This window comes from Rhinolophus sinicus, linkage group LG02, assembly GCF_036562045.2.
Source record: "Rhinolophus sinicus isolate RSC01 linkage group LG02, ASM3656204v1, whole genome shotgun sequence".
NCBI lineage: Eukaryota > Metazoa > Chordata > Mammalia > Chiroptera > Rhinolophidae > Rhinolophus > Rhinolophus sinicus.
In genome coordinates this window covers 155,389,044-155,402,111 of record NC_133752.1, presented here as the reverse complement: position 1 = coordinate 155,402,111, position 13,068 = coordinate 155,389,044, and the positions used below count along the sequence as shown (strand labels likewise).

The window sequence follows — 13,068 nt, the reverse complement described above, 5'->3', positions numbered from 1 at the left end:
CTGTTGAGACCATCCTTTGGGTGTGCTGCTTGTGGGGCTAACCAGGTAGTGCTCTGGTGTGATCCGAAGCTGGACTCTGGGATGGGCTCCCATACAGGCCAATTTCAGCCTTGCCTATGACCAGCCCATGACTACCTGGTAGAATCTACAAAGCTCTGTGGGGTTGGCTGCTGCCTGTGCTGGACCTGGAGGCAGGTAGGGGTGGCCTTGCCATGAACTGAGGTCAGCTGTCAGCAGTATTGGGCCTAGGGCAGCTTAGCAAGAGGCCCAGGGGCCCCTAGGCCTGTTACCACCAGCTGGCTGCCCACAAGGCTCAACTGTTGCAAGAGTCTCCTTATGTGTGCAGGCCAGGCTAGTTGACCTGGGATTGAGAGTGCCTTTTGTTGATGCAGAAATAGCTGGGCAGGAAGGGGATCCTGGGGAGTCATGTGGCATGGCCACTCGTTTCTACAAGGTTAATGCAGATTCAGTTCCTGCATCAGCGCCTGGCCTGTGACCACTTCACAAAAACCCTGAGAACACTGCAACCAGCCATGCAACTTGGCCTTACAGATCGCCGAGGCCTGCCTAAGAGAGGCTGTGGTGTAAGCTGTAGCTCACTCTCCACCACCAAAAGTTCCCTGGACAGCCGCAGGCCATCCACTGCTGTAAAAGGCTTCTGCAGCTTGTGGGGTGGGGCCGTCCACTCCGTAGCCAAGAGGGCCCCAAGTGATGTAGTACTGGTTGTGGGCAGAGGGGACCCAGAGTGTCACCAAGGTGGTGTGCATGTGTGGATTTTACCAGACCAATGAGGTCTCAGGTCTGGCCCTTTGGGGGTGGGTCAACATAGAAAAGATGGTGCTCTCCTGTAAGCTACACGTAAGGCAGGCTCCACACAGCGATAATGGTGGCTGTCCCTCCAGTCCTCACTGTGAAACCACACAATTCATTCTTTCCCTGTATGTCTCTGGTGCCTCTCAAGTTGCCGCTCCTCCACCAGAGACCAGGCGAGTGTTTGCAAGTGAGTGAGTCTGTGTGCGGGCCCTTTAGGAGGTTGTCTGGGTTTTCAGCTGCCTTCCATCTCACCGGGATGGGCAGACAGAGTCTTGCTGATTTTCACTGCCAGATGTTGTGGGAACTCCTCTTTTTGGCACAGGGTCCCTGGGCTGAGACCCCTCCCTCTTCTGCGGGGACTTCCACCACCGAAGTGACCCTCCCGGTGTTCAACCTCTGTCAGTGGGTTTGGGGTCAAATTGTTTTGCATCTCTGCTCCTCCTACCAGTCTTGATATGGCCCTCTTCTTTATATCCTTATTTATAGGGATTCTGTTCAACTCATCTTCACATGATTTTTGAGATTGATTATTCTATAATTTATTTGTAATTTTGGTGTGATCATGCGATGCAGTAACCATAGGGTTTACCTAATCTGCCATGTTGGACCCCTCTAGTTCGTTCCTTTTTATCACCAAGAAATATTCCATTGTTGTATTGATATACCACAGTATCCATTCACCTATTGAAGAATAGGTTGGATGCTCCCAATTTTTGGCAGTTATGAATAAAGCTGCTCTAAACATTTGTGTGCAGGTTTCTACGTGAATATGCTTTTTTCACTAATTTGGGTAAATACCTGAGAGTATGATTGCCAGAGAATATATTAAGAATGTGTTTAGCTTTTTAAGAAACTGCTAAGTTGTTACTAAGGTGGCCATAGAATTTTGCATTCCCACCAGCAATACATGCACATTCCTTTTGACCACATTCTCACCAGAAATAGGCGTTCTCATTGGTTTGGATTTTAACAATTTTAATAGGTGTGTAGTGGTATCTCATCATTGTCTTAATTTTTTATACCCTAATGACATATGATATTGAACATCTTTTCATATGCTTTTTTTGCCATCCAAACATCTTCTTAGGGGAGGTGTCTGTTCAGATTCTTTGCCCATTTTTCAATCAAGTTGTATTTTTATTTTTAAGTTTTAGGAATGTATTTTGGATACCAGTACTTTGTTAGATATGTTTTGCAAAGATTTCTTCCATTCCGTAGCTTGTCTTAACAGTATCTCTCAGAGCTGAAGTTTTAATTTTAATGAAATCCAGCTTAATGATATGTTCTTTTTTTTTTTTTTTTTTGAATGTGCTTTTGGTGTTGTCACCTAAGTTTTTCCTCTGTTATCTTCTAGAAGTATTATAGTTTTGTATTTTACATTTAGGTCTATGATATATTTTGATTTATTTTTGTGAAAAATGTAAGATCAGTGTCTAGATTATTTTGAACATGGATGTCCAGTTCTTCCAGCACCATTTGTTGAAGACTGTTCTTTCTTCACTGAATTGCCTTTGCTCCTTTGTTAAAGATCAATTGATTATATTTGTAAGAGCCTATTTTGGGGCTCTTTACTCCGTACCATTGATCTCTTTGTTTGTTTTCTTGACAATACCCTACAGCCTTGATTACTGTGGCTTTATAGCAAACTGAGTAGTATCAGTCCTCTGACTTGATTCTTTTTCTTCAAGTGTTGTGTTGACTGTCCTGGGTCTTTTGCCTTTTCATATAAATGTTAGAATAGAATCAGTTTGTCAATATCCACAAAATTACCTGCTGGTATTTTCTAGCCTATTGATATGATGGATTACATTAATTGATTTTCAAATGTTGAACCAGCCTTGCATACCTGGGATAAATCCCACTTGGTTGTGGTACATAATTCTTTTTATTGTATTATTGGATTCACTAATATTTCCTGAGGATTTTTGGGCATCTATGTTTATTACTGACATTGACCTGTAAGTTTCTTAAGTTTTTGTGTGGTTTTGGTAATAGCATAACGCTTGCCTTATAGAACATTAGGAAATGCTCCCTCTGCTTCTATTTACTAAAGAATTGTAGAGAATTTACTAGAGAATTTGTAGAAGAAATTGTAGAGAATTTCTTCCTTAAATGTTTGGTAGAATTCACCAGTAAAAGCATTTGGGCCTAGTGCTTTCTGTTTTGGAAGGTTATTAATTATTGATTCAATTCCTTTCATAGATATAGGCCTATTCAGATTACCTGTTTCTCCATTTTTGAGTTTTGGTAGACTGTACCTTTCAAGGAATTGATACATTTCATCTAAGTGATCAAATTAGCAGGCATGGAGTTATTCATAATCTTATTTTATTTTCCTTTTAATTTCCATAAGGTCAGTAGTGATGATCCATTTCAATTTTGATATTAATAATTTGCGTCTTTTTTTTCTTCGTTGGTATGGCTAAATTTTTATCAATTTCTTTTATCTTTTCAAAGAACCAGCTTTTGGGTTTGTGATTTTTCTAATTTCCTATTTTCAATTTCATTGATTTCTGTTCTAATTATTTTTTTCATTTGTTTACTTTGCATCTAATTTGCTCTTCTTTTTCTAGTTCCTTAGCTTAGATTAACTTTATATCTCTATTTTTGTGTAATGTATGCATTTAGTGCTATAAATTTCTCTCTAAGCATGTCAAAAATTTTGATAAGTTGTTACTTTCATTTAGTTCAATATATTTTTAAATTTCTCTTGACACTTCTTTGATCTACATGTTATCTATATTTGTGTTGTTTAATCTCCATATAATTTGGGATTTTCTAGCTATCTTTTTGTTGATTTCTAATTTAATTCCATTGTAGTTTGAGAGCATATTTTGTATGATTTCTGTGTGTGTTTTTTTAATTTGCGAAGGTGTGTTTTATGGCCTAGAATGTTGTCTGTCCTGGTGAATGTTTCATGTGAGTTCGAGAAGAATGTGTAAAGTTTGAAATGGGTTTCAGAAGGCCCAGATTAAGGTGTCTGCAAGGCTATGCTTCCTCTGGAAGTGCTAAGGGAGATTCATTTCCTTGCCTTTTCCATTTTCTAGATGAAACTGCATTCCTTGGCTGGTAGCTCCTTCCTCCATCTTTAAAGCTCATCATTCCGCCTCTATTTCTGTGGTCACATTTCCTCTTTTTTTTTCTGACCTCCTGCATCACTTTTTAAAGGACTCTTGTGATTACATTTCCCCCACCTGGATAATCGAGGATGATCTCCTCATCTCAAAATCCTTAACATAACCATATCTGCAAAATCCCTTGTACCATACCATGTAGGGTAACATTTATGAGTTCCAGGGATTAGGGTACGGACATCTTGGGTGTGGGGATGGAGGGCATTATTCAGCCTGCAACAGCAGTAGAGTCAGAATTTGAACTGAGTAAGCCTGCTCATGGAACCACTGCTCTGCTCTTTCTAGCTTCCCTTCCACCTTCTACATCTAAATGTCTCCTTTATGCTTTGTTTTAATTGTGTTTACCTTTCCCACTAGGATGTGACCCTCCTGAAACAGGATATATAGTTCAGATCAAGGGAATTGGAATGATACGGAATGATGAGGCATCAGCAATAGAGAAAATAATTGTTATTTGACTCCCCAGCCTTTTAAAGCTTTGTGCATGGCTGACTTTTGCAGTTAGCCAGTTACCTGCTGATATTAATATAAATTAAATTATAAGTTATATATTAAGATATGCACATATGTTTACAGTTAAGCAGCCTCCTGTGGCTAGTGACTACTACATTAGATAGTACAGCTCTATAATCTCTACCAGTCCACCAAACTGCTCTTACAGAACTGCAGTGCTAATGCTAAAGATGGTTAGTCTGAAATGAAAATTCTTCTAACTCATGTTGCCTTAATTTTGGGTTTCTCTTTTTGTGGGATCAGAGCTGTAAGGACTAAAATAATATGCATGCTAGAGGCGTTTTATATCATCATAAGCATTTTAGATAGAGCAAACTTGCCGTTGAGTTTGTTTTGCCAAATACTCTTCTTCCAGTCACCAGACAGCGTAATTCATAGTAAAAAGCCTTGGTAGTTTATTTTATCATATTTCTTTATTCCTAGAAGTGAGGATTGAACTATTAACACAGGCTACTATAATAAAGGACTGTGTGAAACCGCATTTGGATAGTGTTTTTATTATACTGGCAAATTTAAATGCGTTTCAATGCAGTTAATGTCAACCCCACCCAAACTTTAACCTGTTTCCCATTTTGATGAGGTCCAATCAGGGGAAACAGCAACAACAAAAAAATCTTCCTGTGTGGCCTGTAGATATCAAATCTGAAGATTATTAATGCATTTCCAACTAGGGATCATAAGCAAACAAACTCTCCTACAGATAACTACACCCTTCCTGTTTGGGAGAGTTTACTGTGGAACAGATTTCGGAAATAGGTTTCTGACAGTTGTGAATTTTATTTATAAAATGTTGGAGGGTGAGGTTCTTCCTTTAACAAAAAACTAATTATTTCCTGTCTAGTGCCCAACCAGTACATTTTAAGCAGTCTTTTTAGAAAATTTACTCTGTAGCAGAGAATTACATTGCTTTGAGCAATTCTGGTTTACTTGTCAACTAATATACAAAATTTGTCTATTTCAGTGAATAATTCAAAAAGTACTTAAAATTAAAAAATAAAACACAAGTAGAGAATCATATGATTTCACTGATATGTGGTATATAAAACTGAAAACAACAAAAGAACAAGACAAACAAATGAAGAAACAAAAACTCATAGACACATACAATACTTTAGTGGTTATCAGGGGGTAAAGTTGGAGGAGGGTGGTAGATGAGGGTAAAGGGGATCAAATATATGGTGATGGAAAGAGAACTGACTCTGGGTGGTGAACACACAATGTGACATATAGATGATGTATTACAGAATTGTACACCTGAAATCTATATAACTTTACTAACAACTGTCACCCCAGTAAACTCTAATTTAAAAAAAATAAAAATGAAAAAGCAATTTTTAAATGCTTGTATTATCTTGTCTCCAGATTGATAGTTTACAATTTAAATAAATCTATGAACACATTTTAATATGTTTTTACTTTTGATATGAAAATCTGTAGCACATTTATGTACTCTATGCTAAAGGAAAAGTTATAGTTTAGGTACAACAGCAGATTTACATTAAAGAATTTGCAGGTTAATTCACAGTGTAACATTATACTCATCTAGTACATCTGTTATAAAGAAGCCTATAAAATTTAGGCCACCCACAAAGTGGTCTGCTGAGGCCTGTGGTTGGTGTTAGAATGCTGTTATTATGTGGGCTAACTGGTTTGGTAAGGAATTTACCTCCAGTAAGACTGTGAAACATCATGGTTCTGACTTTCCCCCATGGGGTCTGCATTGGCTTGACTTAGGTACTATGTTTTTGTTGGGCCAGTTAATGTGCTCTGTTGCCTTGACATTGATATATAATATCATGTGAATGGTATACTGTTTTCTATGTTGGTTTATTAAAGTAGTATTATCAATTCTGAGTCGTATAAACCTTAGGATAATATGGACTAAATGGTTGGTTTAAATACCTGAATTAAACCTAATAGCTATTATAAATTTCCTCATTATTTAGAAAAACGTGTGTGTGTACACACACATGTGTGCATATGTGTGTGCGCTGAGATGGAGAAGGCAGCTACTGGCTTTATTTTAATTTTTGTGTCATCTGAAAAATTTATCCTTTTCATTTCCTTGGGCTTGTGAATGGTTTTCAAGAGCAAGGACATGAATTTAGTATAATTTAGCAAACTAGTACTGAGAGTCAAAATTAAATATTCTTTAAATAGCTGTTTTTAAGTAATCAAAAAAATAGTACAGACAAAAAATACAGCAGCAATCACCACAACATCTAGTAGTGATTTGAGAAATAAACACTATCATAAGTCAAACAACGTCTCAGATCACTTCTGAAGCTTTCAAAATGAACAAAATCTTTTTTTTAAGAAAACAAACATGCTAATTGTTTTTGTTAAGTTTAGAAAAGTTAAAATAAAGTTTTTTTTTAAAGTCAGATAATTTGTACTTCACTTAATATTCATGGAAACTATTTTTTTCTCTAAATACATGAATTACAAAGTACGAAAAATAGCATAGATATGTAAAATGTATTTTGTATTTTGTGACTACAAATTAAGGAAATGACATTTCCTTAACAGTGTGGAAGAAACTTAGCAATTTTTGGACAGGAAACACCTAATTATTGCCACTGATAAAAATTTTATATACCTATTAAAGTAAAATGTAAACATTGAGGTAGAAAATATGCATATGTATATATGTGTATATTTATACACATGTGTACACACGTACATGCACAACCATTATGTATAAAATCATTGTTTTGATCTTAACTCTGCCTTGGTGACTTTAATTATGGTCAAATATTTATACCTTGAAAAGTTTTTTTCAAATAGGTACTTTGGCATTCCTATAGTTGTTTGTTGTATACTAAACAGAGTTTTGAATTTGTCGTCTGGTCATGATTCAAACAAATCATCTGACGTTAGGGGCTCAGAGCCTTTTTTCTTCCAAACAAGTAAATGAATGAAGCCATGAATGTGCCTTACCTAGCTAGTCTTTGTTCCCAGTTCTCCTCATGTCTAGTCTGATGTCCTGACAAACGCCATGCCTGACTTCTACATTCAGTGATGTGGTATATAAGTGTTTCTCTACTCATTCAAGTTGTCAGCAAATATCAAAGATGAATGTTTAAATGGCCTTTGGCAACAGTGACTACTCAGGGCTGACAGCGGCTCAGCTGTATGATTATGTCTCCCTTTTAGACTTCAGCATCATAATTCTGCCCACTGAATCAGCTCAATCTTTAGCTAATTATTTTAACTTTGATGTAACCACATGTATTTCACCTTTCTAGGTTTACCGACAAGACTGTGAAACTTTCGGGATGGTTGTGAAAATGCTGATTGAAAAAGATCCTTCATTAGAAAAATCTATACAGTTTGCATTAAGACAGAATTTACATGAAATAGGGGAACGGTGTGTTGAAGAACTCAAGCATTTCATTGCAGAGTATGACACTTCTAATCAAGATTTTGGAGAGCCTTTTTAGGAGAGCACTTGCTCAGGCAAAAAAATGTTTCTAGGTTTTTTCCCCACTGGATTGTGTAAATCCTTAATATATGGAGTTTTTGTGATGAAGAGAAGTACTTTATAATAGTTGATCACCTTTCCAATATCAAATAAACATCTAAAATAGTCTAAGATATTTTAATTAGAATTTTCTTTACATACAGAGCCTCCTAATTCATACTTTTCCTCGCCCCTAAAATGATGGGTAAATTGATTTTTCAAGTCCTAGAGAACAGCTTCTGTACTTATGTTCTGTAGTATTCCATAATATGTGACCATTTGTGTGGTCACACTAGTGTAATTTTAGAGATCATTCCAGTTAAACACTTAACAGTCTTTTTGCATTTCATAGTCAGTGATACCATGTCAAAATGTTAGAATACTAAGTTGTGATTTTATTGACTTGTTTCTTATCTTAGGCTTTGTAACTTTTAATATGTTTAAATATAAGATCCAAATAACCCGCATACTTTGGTATCCTTTGGGAATATTTGCTTTGAGTATAATTCTCATTGTGTTAACATAGAGCACTTAAATCTCTAAAAGACACCTTGCGATAAATTCCTGTTTTCCAAGTAAGTGAACTTAATGTCTTCTGTTAAAATAATCCTGAAATTCCTGACTGACTGATCTGTGAATCTTAAATAATATCATAAAAGACAAGGGGCAATTTGAGATGAAAGATGAGAGCTGTTTTAAAGTTGAAATTTCTTTTAAAATTTCTCATCAATAGAGAAAAATTTGGAATATGAGTAGTGGAGTTTCATTTTTTTCTATAGGCCTATTATATTCCCCATCTCAAGAAAGAAAGTGATGGATAATATATCCATGACTAAGCCGTTTACAGATTATGCCTTTGTTAATCTCTGTTTGTATTCTAACAAATTCAAGTTCTGTTGCCCTTTTCAGGAGTTCTTAACCCTTCAAAAGTGTTCTTGGAAGAAATAGAGTAGACAATAAGCCTACCACAACTACTCTTAATCAAGTCATCTATGTAAGTAGTCCTTCATGAGCAAACCATCCAAATAATGGGTTAGTTAAGAATCTAACTGGGATGATTAGGATATTCCACTCATTTCCTGATCACTTCCACCTGCCCAGTGGCATTTAGCCAAAACATGTAATGTTGTGGCATTAGTTAGGAAATCTTAAAAATCATGTTTGTTATTACTACTCAATGTCATTATCCTCCCATCCTCTTTCCATTTCCACTCGCTTCTCACTTGAATTTTAGCATTATTTTTAGTGGCCTCTATTGATACTATCTAAACAGCTACCCCAGAGTAGATAAAATTTTTATTAAAAGTGGAAATAGCAGTATAAATAATTTTAGCAGATCCTATAATGGGTGCCTCCAAATATGTATTATGCCATTCCACAAATTTAAAAATGAATTGAAGGCAAAATTATTTGCTTAAGCTTCCTACATGAGACCACCTTGAATTTTTACTTTTGCCATTTAGATGTTATACATAAGCCAAAACTAAACCCACATACCATCTCTGGTATTCTTCCGTAATGTGAATAATGATTTTGTTTGTTACAACCACTTTAGAAAGACTAAGAAAGTACTGATCTTGTTTCTCCCCTACCCCTATGTTTTTCTTCTCCTTAAATGTTCTAATTCCAGTTTTCATTTTCTTTAGTCAAGTTGTCACAAGTTTAAAAATAAAACTTGAGAAACTACCATGGAGGCAAAGGAGTTGTTCACTTTGTTGAAATTCATTAAACTATGGAAGTTTAACACAGAGATGCATTTAAATGTAGGTTAAACAGATAATTTTTTCTTTTCCCCTTCCCCCAAATTACATTCAACATTTAAAGCTGTTTATAGCTTGCCATCAGCATTATTCTGGTAGGCTTGTCAGTGTTAAATCTATCCATCTGTCTGTTTTTTTTTTGTTTGTTTTTTTTTTAATTCTAATTTTAGGATAGATTAGTTCAGGTATGTACCAGGGTGTATATTTTGCAAAATGTCCTTGATTTAAAAAATGTGTTTGTAAATTACCCGTTGTTTTTGAGTATGCCCTATTGATGTAATAAAATTTTCATTGTCTTATGAAGCCTTGATGATCAACAGGGGAAAAGCAGATATTGTGAAGTTTTTTGTGAACTTTAAAAGTGCAAAATAAAGCAACCAGGTTTAAATAATTAGATTGTCTTTTTTTCTCTTGAACAGGTTTTAAGTGTTTTGCTAAAATGTAGATTTTTATTCCTTCCTACTGAATGATTACCCCTTAGTATTCAGTTCACCTACTCAGCAGCAGGATGAAGTTTGAGAATTGAGAAACTATTAACTTTGGTGATTTAGTGAGTCTTGATATCTGAGAAAGCAGTTAAATGACATAAAATGAGGACTCAGTAGTGCTCAATAATTGTGTAATTATGAGTCTGAGTTACAGAGAATTGTAGGATTAAAATCCGTATCTTTACAGTAACCTCTGGAGGGCTCAGGAACCACATTGTCTTTGTGACCTCCATTCCTAGCACAGTTTGGAATGTTGTAGGTACTTATATTTGTTAAGGCTTCACAAAGGAAGTGAAATTTGACCCCTGAGTCTTAGAGGAATAGGACTTATTCAGACAGAGAAAGGGAAGTGTTACAAGTAGGAGGAGGGAAAGGTATAGGCCTCTGTGATGGAAGCTGATTGGGGAAGATGATAGGGACTAATGTAGAAACAGGTAGGTTAAAAGCAGAATGTGAAGGATTTTGAATGCTTGTAGCTTTATCCTTTCTCTCCTACTTAACACTGAGGTTTGGAAATACTACCTTTGTATTTATTCTTGCCAAAAATGTTAATTTCTCACAGCCCCTCAGTCACTTCCCAGCTCTAGCCAATTAGTTCATAAGACCCAGAACCTTTTGAAGGAAGGGGAGTCCAGATCCCCTTAAGAAAGGACTCTGCTACATTGCCAAAATATTATATAGTGGTTTCAGCTTTATTTCAGTTCCCTGCAAGAGATCCTAAATTCCGAGGAAGACTCTGTCAGTTCTTTGGCAACAACTTTGGACTGTGATCCAGTCATCCCTGAAGTATTCATGGTGGAGTAGTCAGTGTTGCAAGCAGCCAGCCATCCAGGTGGCTTTACTGCTGAGGCTGGCACCTGGAGCTCACCTCTCTGCTTGCCACACCAAGGTTTGTGGGTTATGCACAGTAACTTATCATCTCCTTCCTGCCAATTCTCTCGAGAGCGCTGAAGTTACCCAATTCGGTGATATAGGAAAAAGGGGACTAGTAACTAAGGTAGTTAGCAGAATATATTCTCTCCTTTTCCCCTGGTAATGGAGTCAAAATTGAGTCACATAACTGCCCCATTAGCACTGTATTTGCTCTATTCCCCCTTGCAGTTAGGTGTGATCAAGTGAGACTAAGTTCTCTCCTATGGAATTTGAGTGGTACTCCTTCTGGGCTGGAACCATTAGGACAATGGATATGCCTCCTTCATGCTCTTTTATGCCTTCCCAAAAGTAGTAACAATAGCAACCCAGCGTTGATTTATTGCAGAGGCACAAGATGGAAGGAGCCTGGATCTCTGCATGACTGTGTGGAGCACTGAACTATTATGTGAAAGAGGAATCAATGTCTTTATTGTTTGAGCCACATTATTGGTTTCTTGTTGGCTCACCTTTTGCTCAAATTAATAAATTATATTTGAGAGTTAACTTCACTGAAGTTGGCCCTTGAAGCCTGCACCAGACCCACATTTCCATTGTAATAATTGGAATATGGGGACTGATTATATAAAAGGTTTTGCCAGTCCACTGAGTGAGTTTTATTTAAAAATGACACTTGAGAAATATCATTTAAGCCTCATGTACATTTGTGTAGCAATAGAAACAGCTTGATTCTATGGCACGAGCCCTACTCCTAGTTTAATGGTATTCTAATGATAGCAAATATCACTAAAATTGTATGAAGTTTGGAACTTTTTTCTCGTGTGTGTGTGTGTGAATAGGTAGAGGTTTATTGAAACATAATCATTTGAGAACATATAAGGTAGAAAATAAGGACAACATACAGATACTTGGCTGTGAGAGGACAGCTGAGGTATTTACGCACTGCCTAGTCTATCTATGTGCTATCATGTTTTTCCTGTTTAGAATACTTAGATGAGGAGGAGGAGGAGGGGACAGAGCTACCCTGGCCATATGGCGTTCAGGACTGCATGTTAAATATCCTTTTAGCCTAGGGCCCTGTTCCTGGGGTCACTGCTGGCACCCTCACTCATGAGCTTTCTGGCTGCGACCCTGCCATTGTCCTTGAGAGCACTGAGGGTTCTCTGAGAGGGTGAGGCTCGGCAAGGTTCTTGGAGACAGGGAGAGGACCAAATGACTGTCCCTGCATCCTCCAAGTGGCAAGAGTCCATCCTTCATGACCAAACTCCGAGAAAGACACACTGGCCAAATGTCTGCAGTACCTTCAGGTGGACCCAGCTCCAGCCAGTTGGGCTCCTCCTTGGCACCAGATTCCAGTTTCCCTTCTCTGCCCACACCCTGTGCCTGCCTGATAGGGAAGGCTTCTGAAGCCAGAAGAGGGTCAGCCCCCAGTGGATGGGGATTGTGTTGGGTGGGGAAGGTCGGAGGCTGGGGGAGGAGCAAGAGGAGATAGAATCCATCAGAGCTGTAGCTTATGAGGCTGAGGTATCTGTTTTATGCTGAAGCTTTTAATTCCCCTTTCTTAGGGCTGAATATTAGCTATGCCATGGGCTTATACCGGCCTGGTCTCCTACCACCACAGCCCTACTATATCACAGTGGGTGGTGGTCTACTGAATACTACAGGGCTTACTCAGTTGAGAGGTGAGTCTTGAGTGAGAATCACCTTTTCTTTACAACATACCATGTTTCCCCCAAACACGGTAGGAGCAATGTGATCCACCCAAGGTGCAAGAGGAGAGAGAGCTCTCAGCATTTTCTCATCCCCTGGGGCAGCTTGATGGTCACAGCCTCCAGGGCTGCCTCTGTCTTGAGGTGGGAGTGTTGAGTGAAGGGGATTCTTCCTTAAGCTGGTAAGCTGGGGATAGGAGTGTGGGACTAGCCCAGCTTTGGCAGGAATTTTTTTTAAAAACTATTCTGCTACTTCTGTAGAGTAGACTCTAGTGTACCATACTGGACGTAGCTTAAAATGCATTTCAGGTTTAGTAT

General features: G+C 37.7%; 1 protein-coding gene across 14 annotated transcripts in view; it reads left to right on the top strand.

Moving 5' to 3' along the window:
- The window catches only part of PPHLN1 (periphilin 1), a 132,241-nt gene that overhangs the window by 103,553 nt on the left and 15,620 nt on the right, over nucleotides 1-13,068 (top strand). For 13 of the 14 annotated variants that reach the window (XM_074325824.1, XM_019748391.2, XM_074325821.1 and 10 more), the window contains one exon: nucleotides 7,709-10,074. The exons of the other annotated variant lie outside the window; for it this stretch is intronic. In XM_074325824.1, the coding sequence (XP_074181925.1) occupies nucleotides 7,709-7,903 (195 nt within the window). In that variant the 3' untranslated portion in view covers nucleotides 7,904-10,074. Of the gene's footprint in view, nucleotides 1-7,708; nucleotides 10,075-13,068 lie in introns of those variants that run through there. 14 annotated transcript variants of the gene reach the window in all.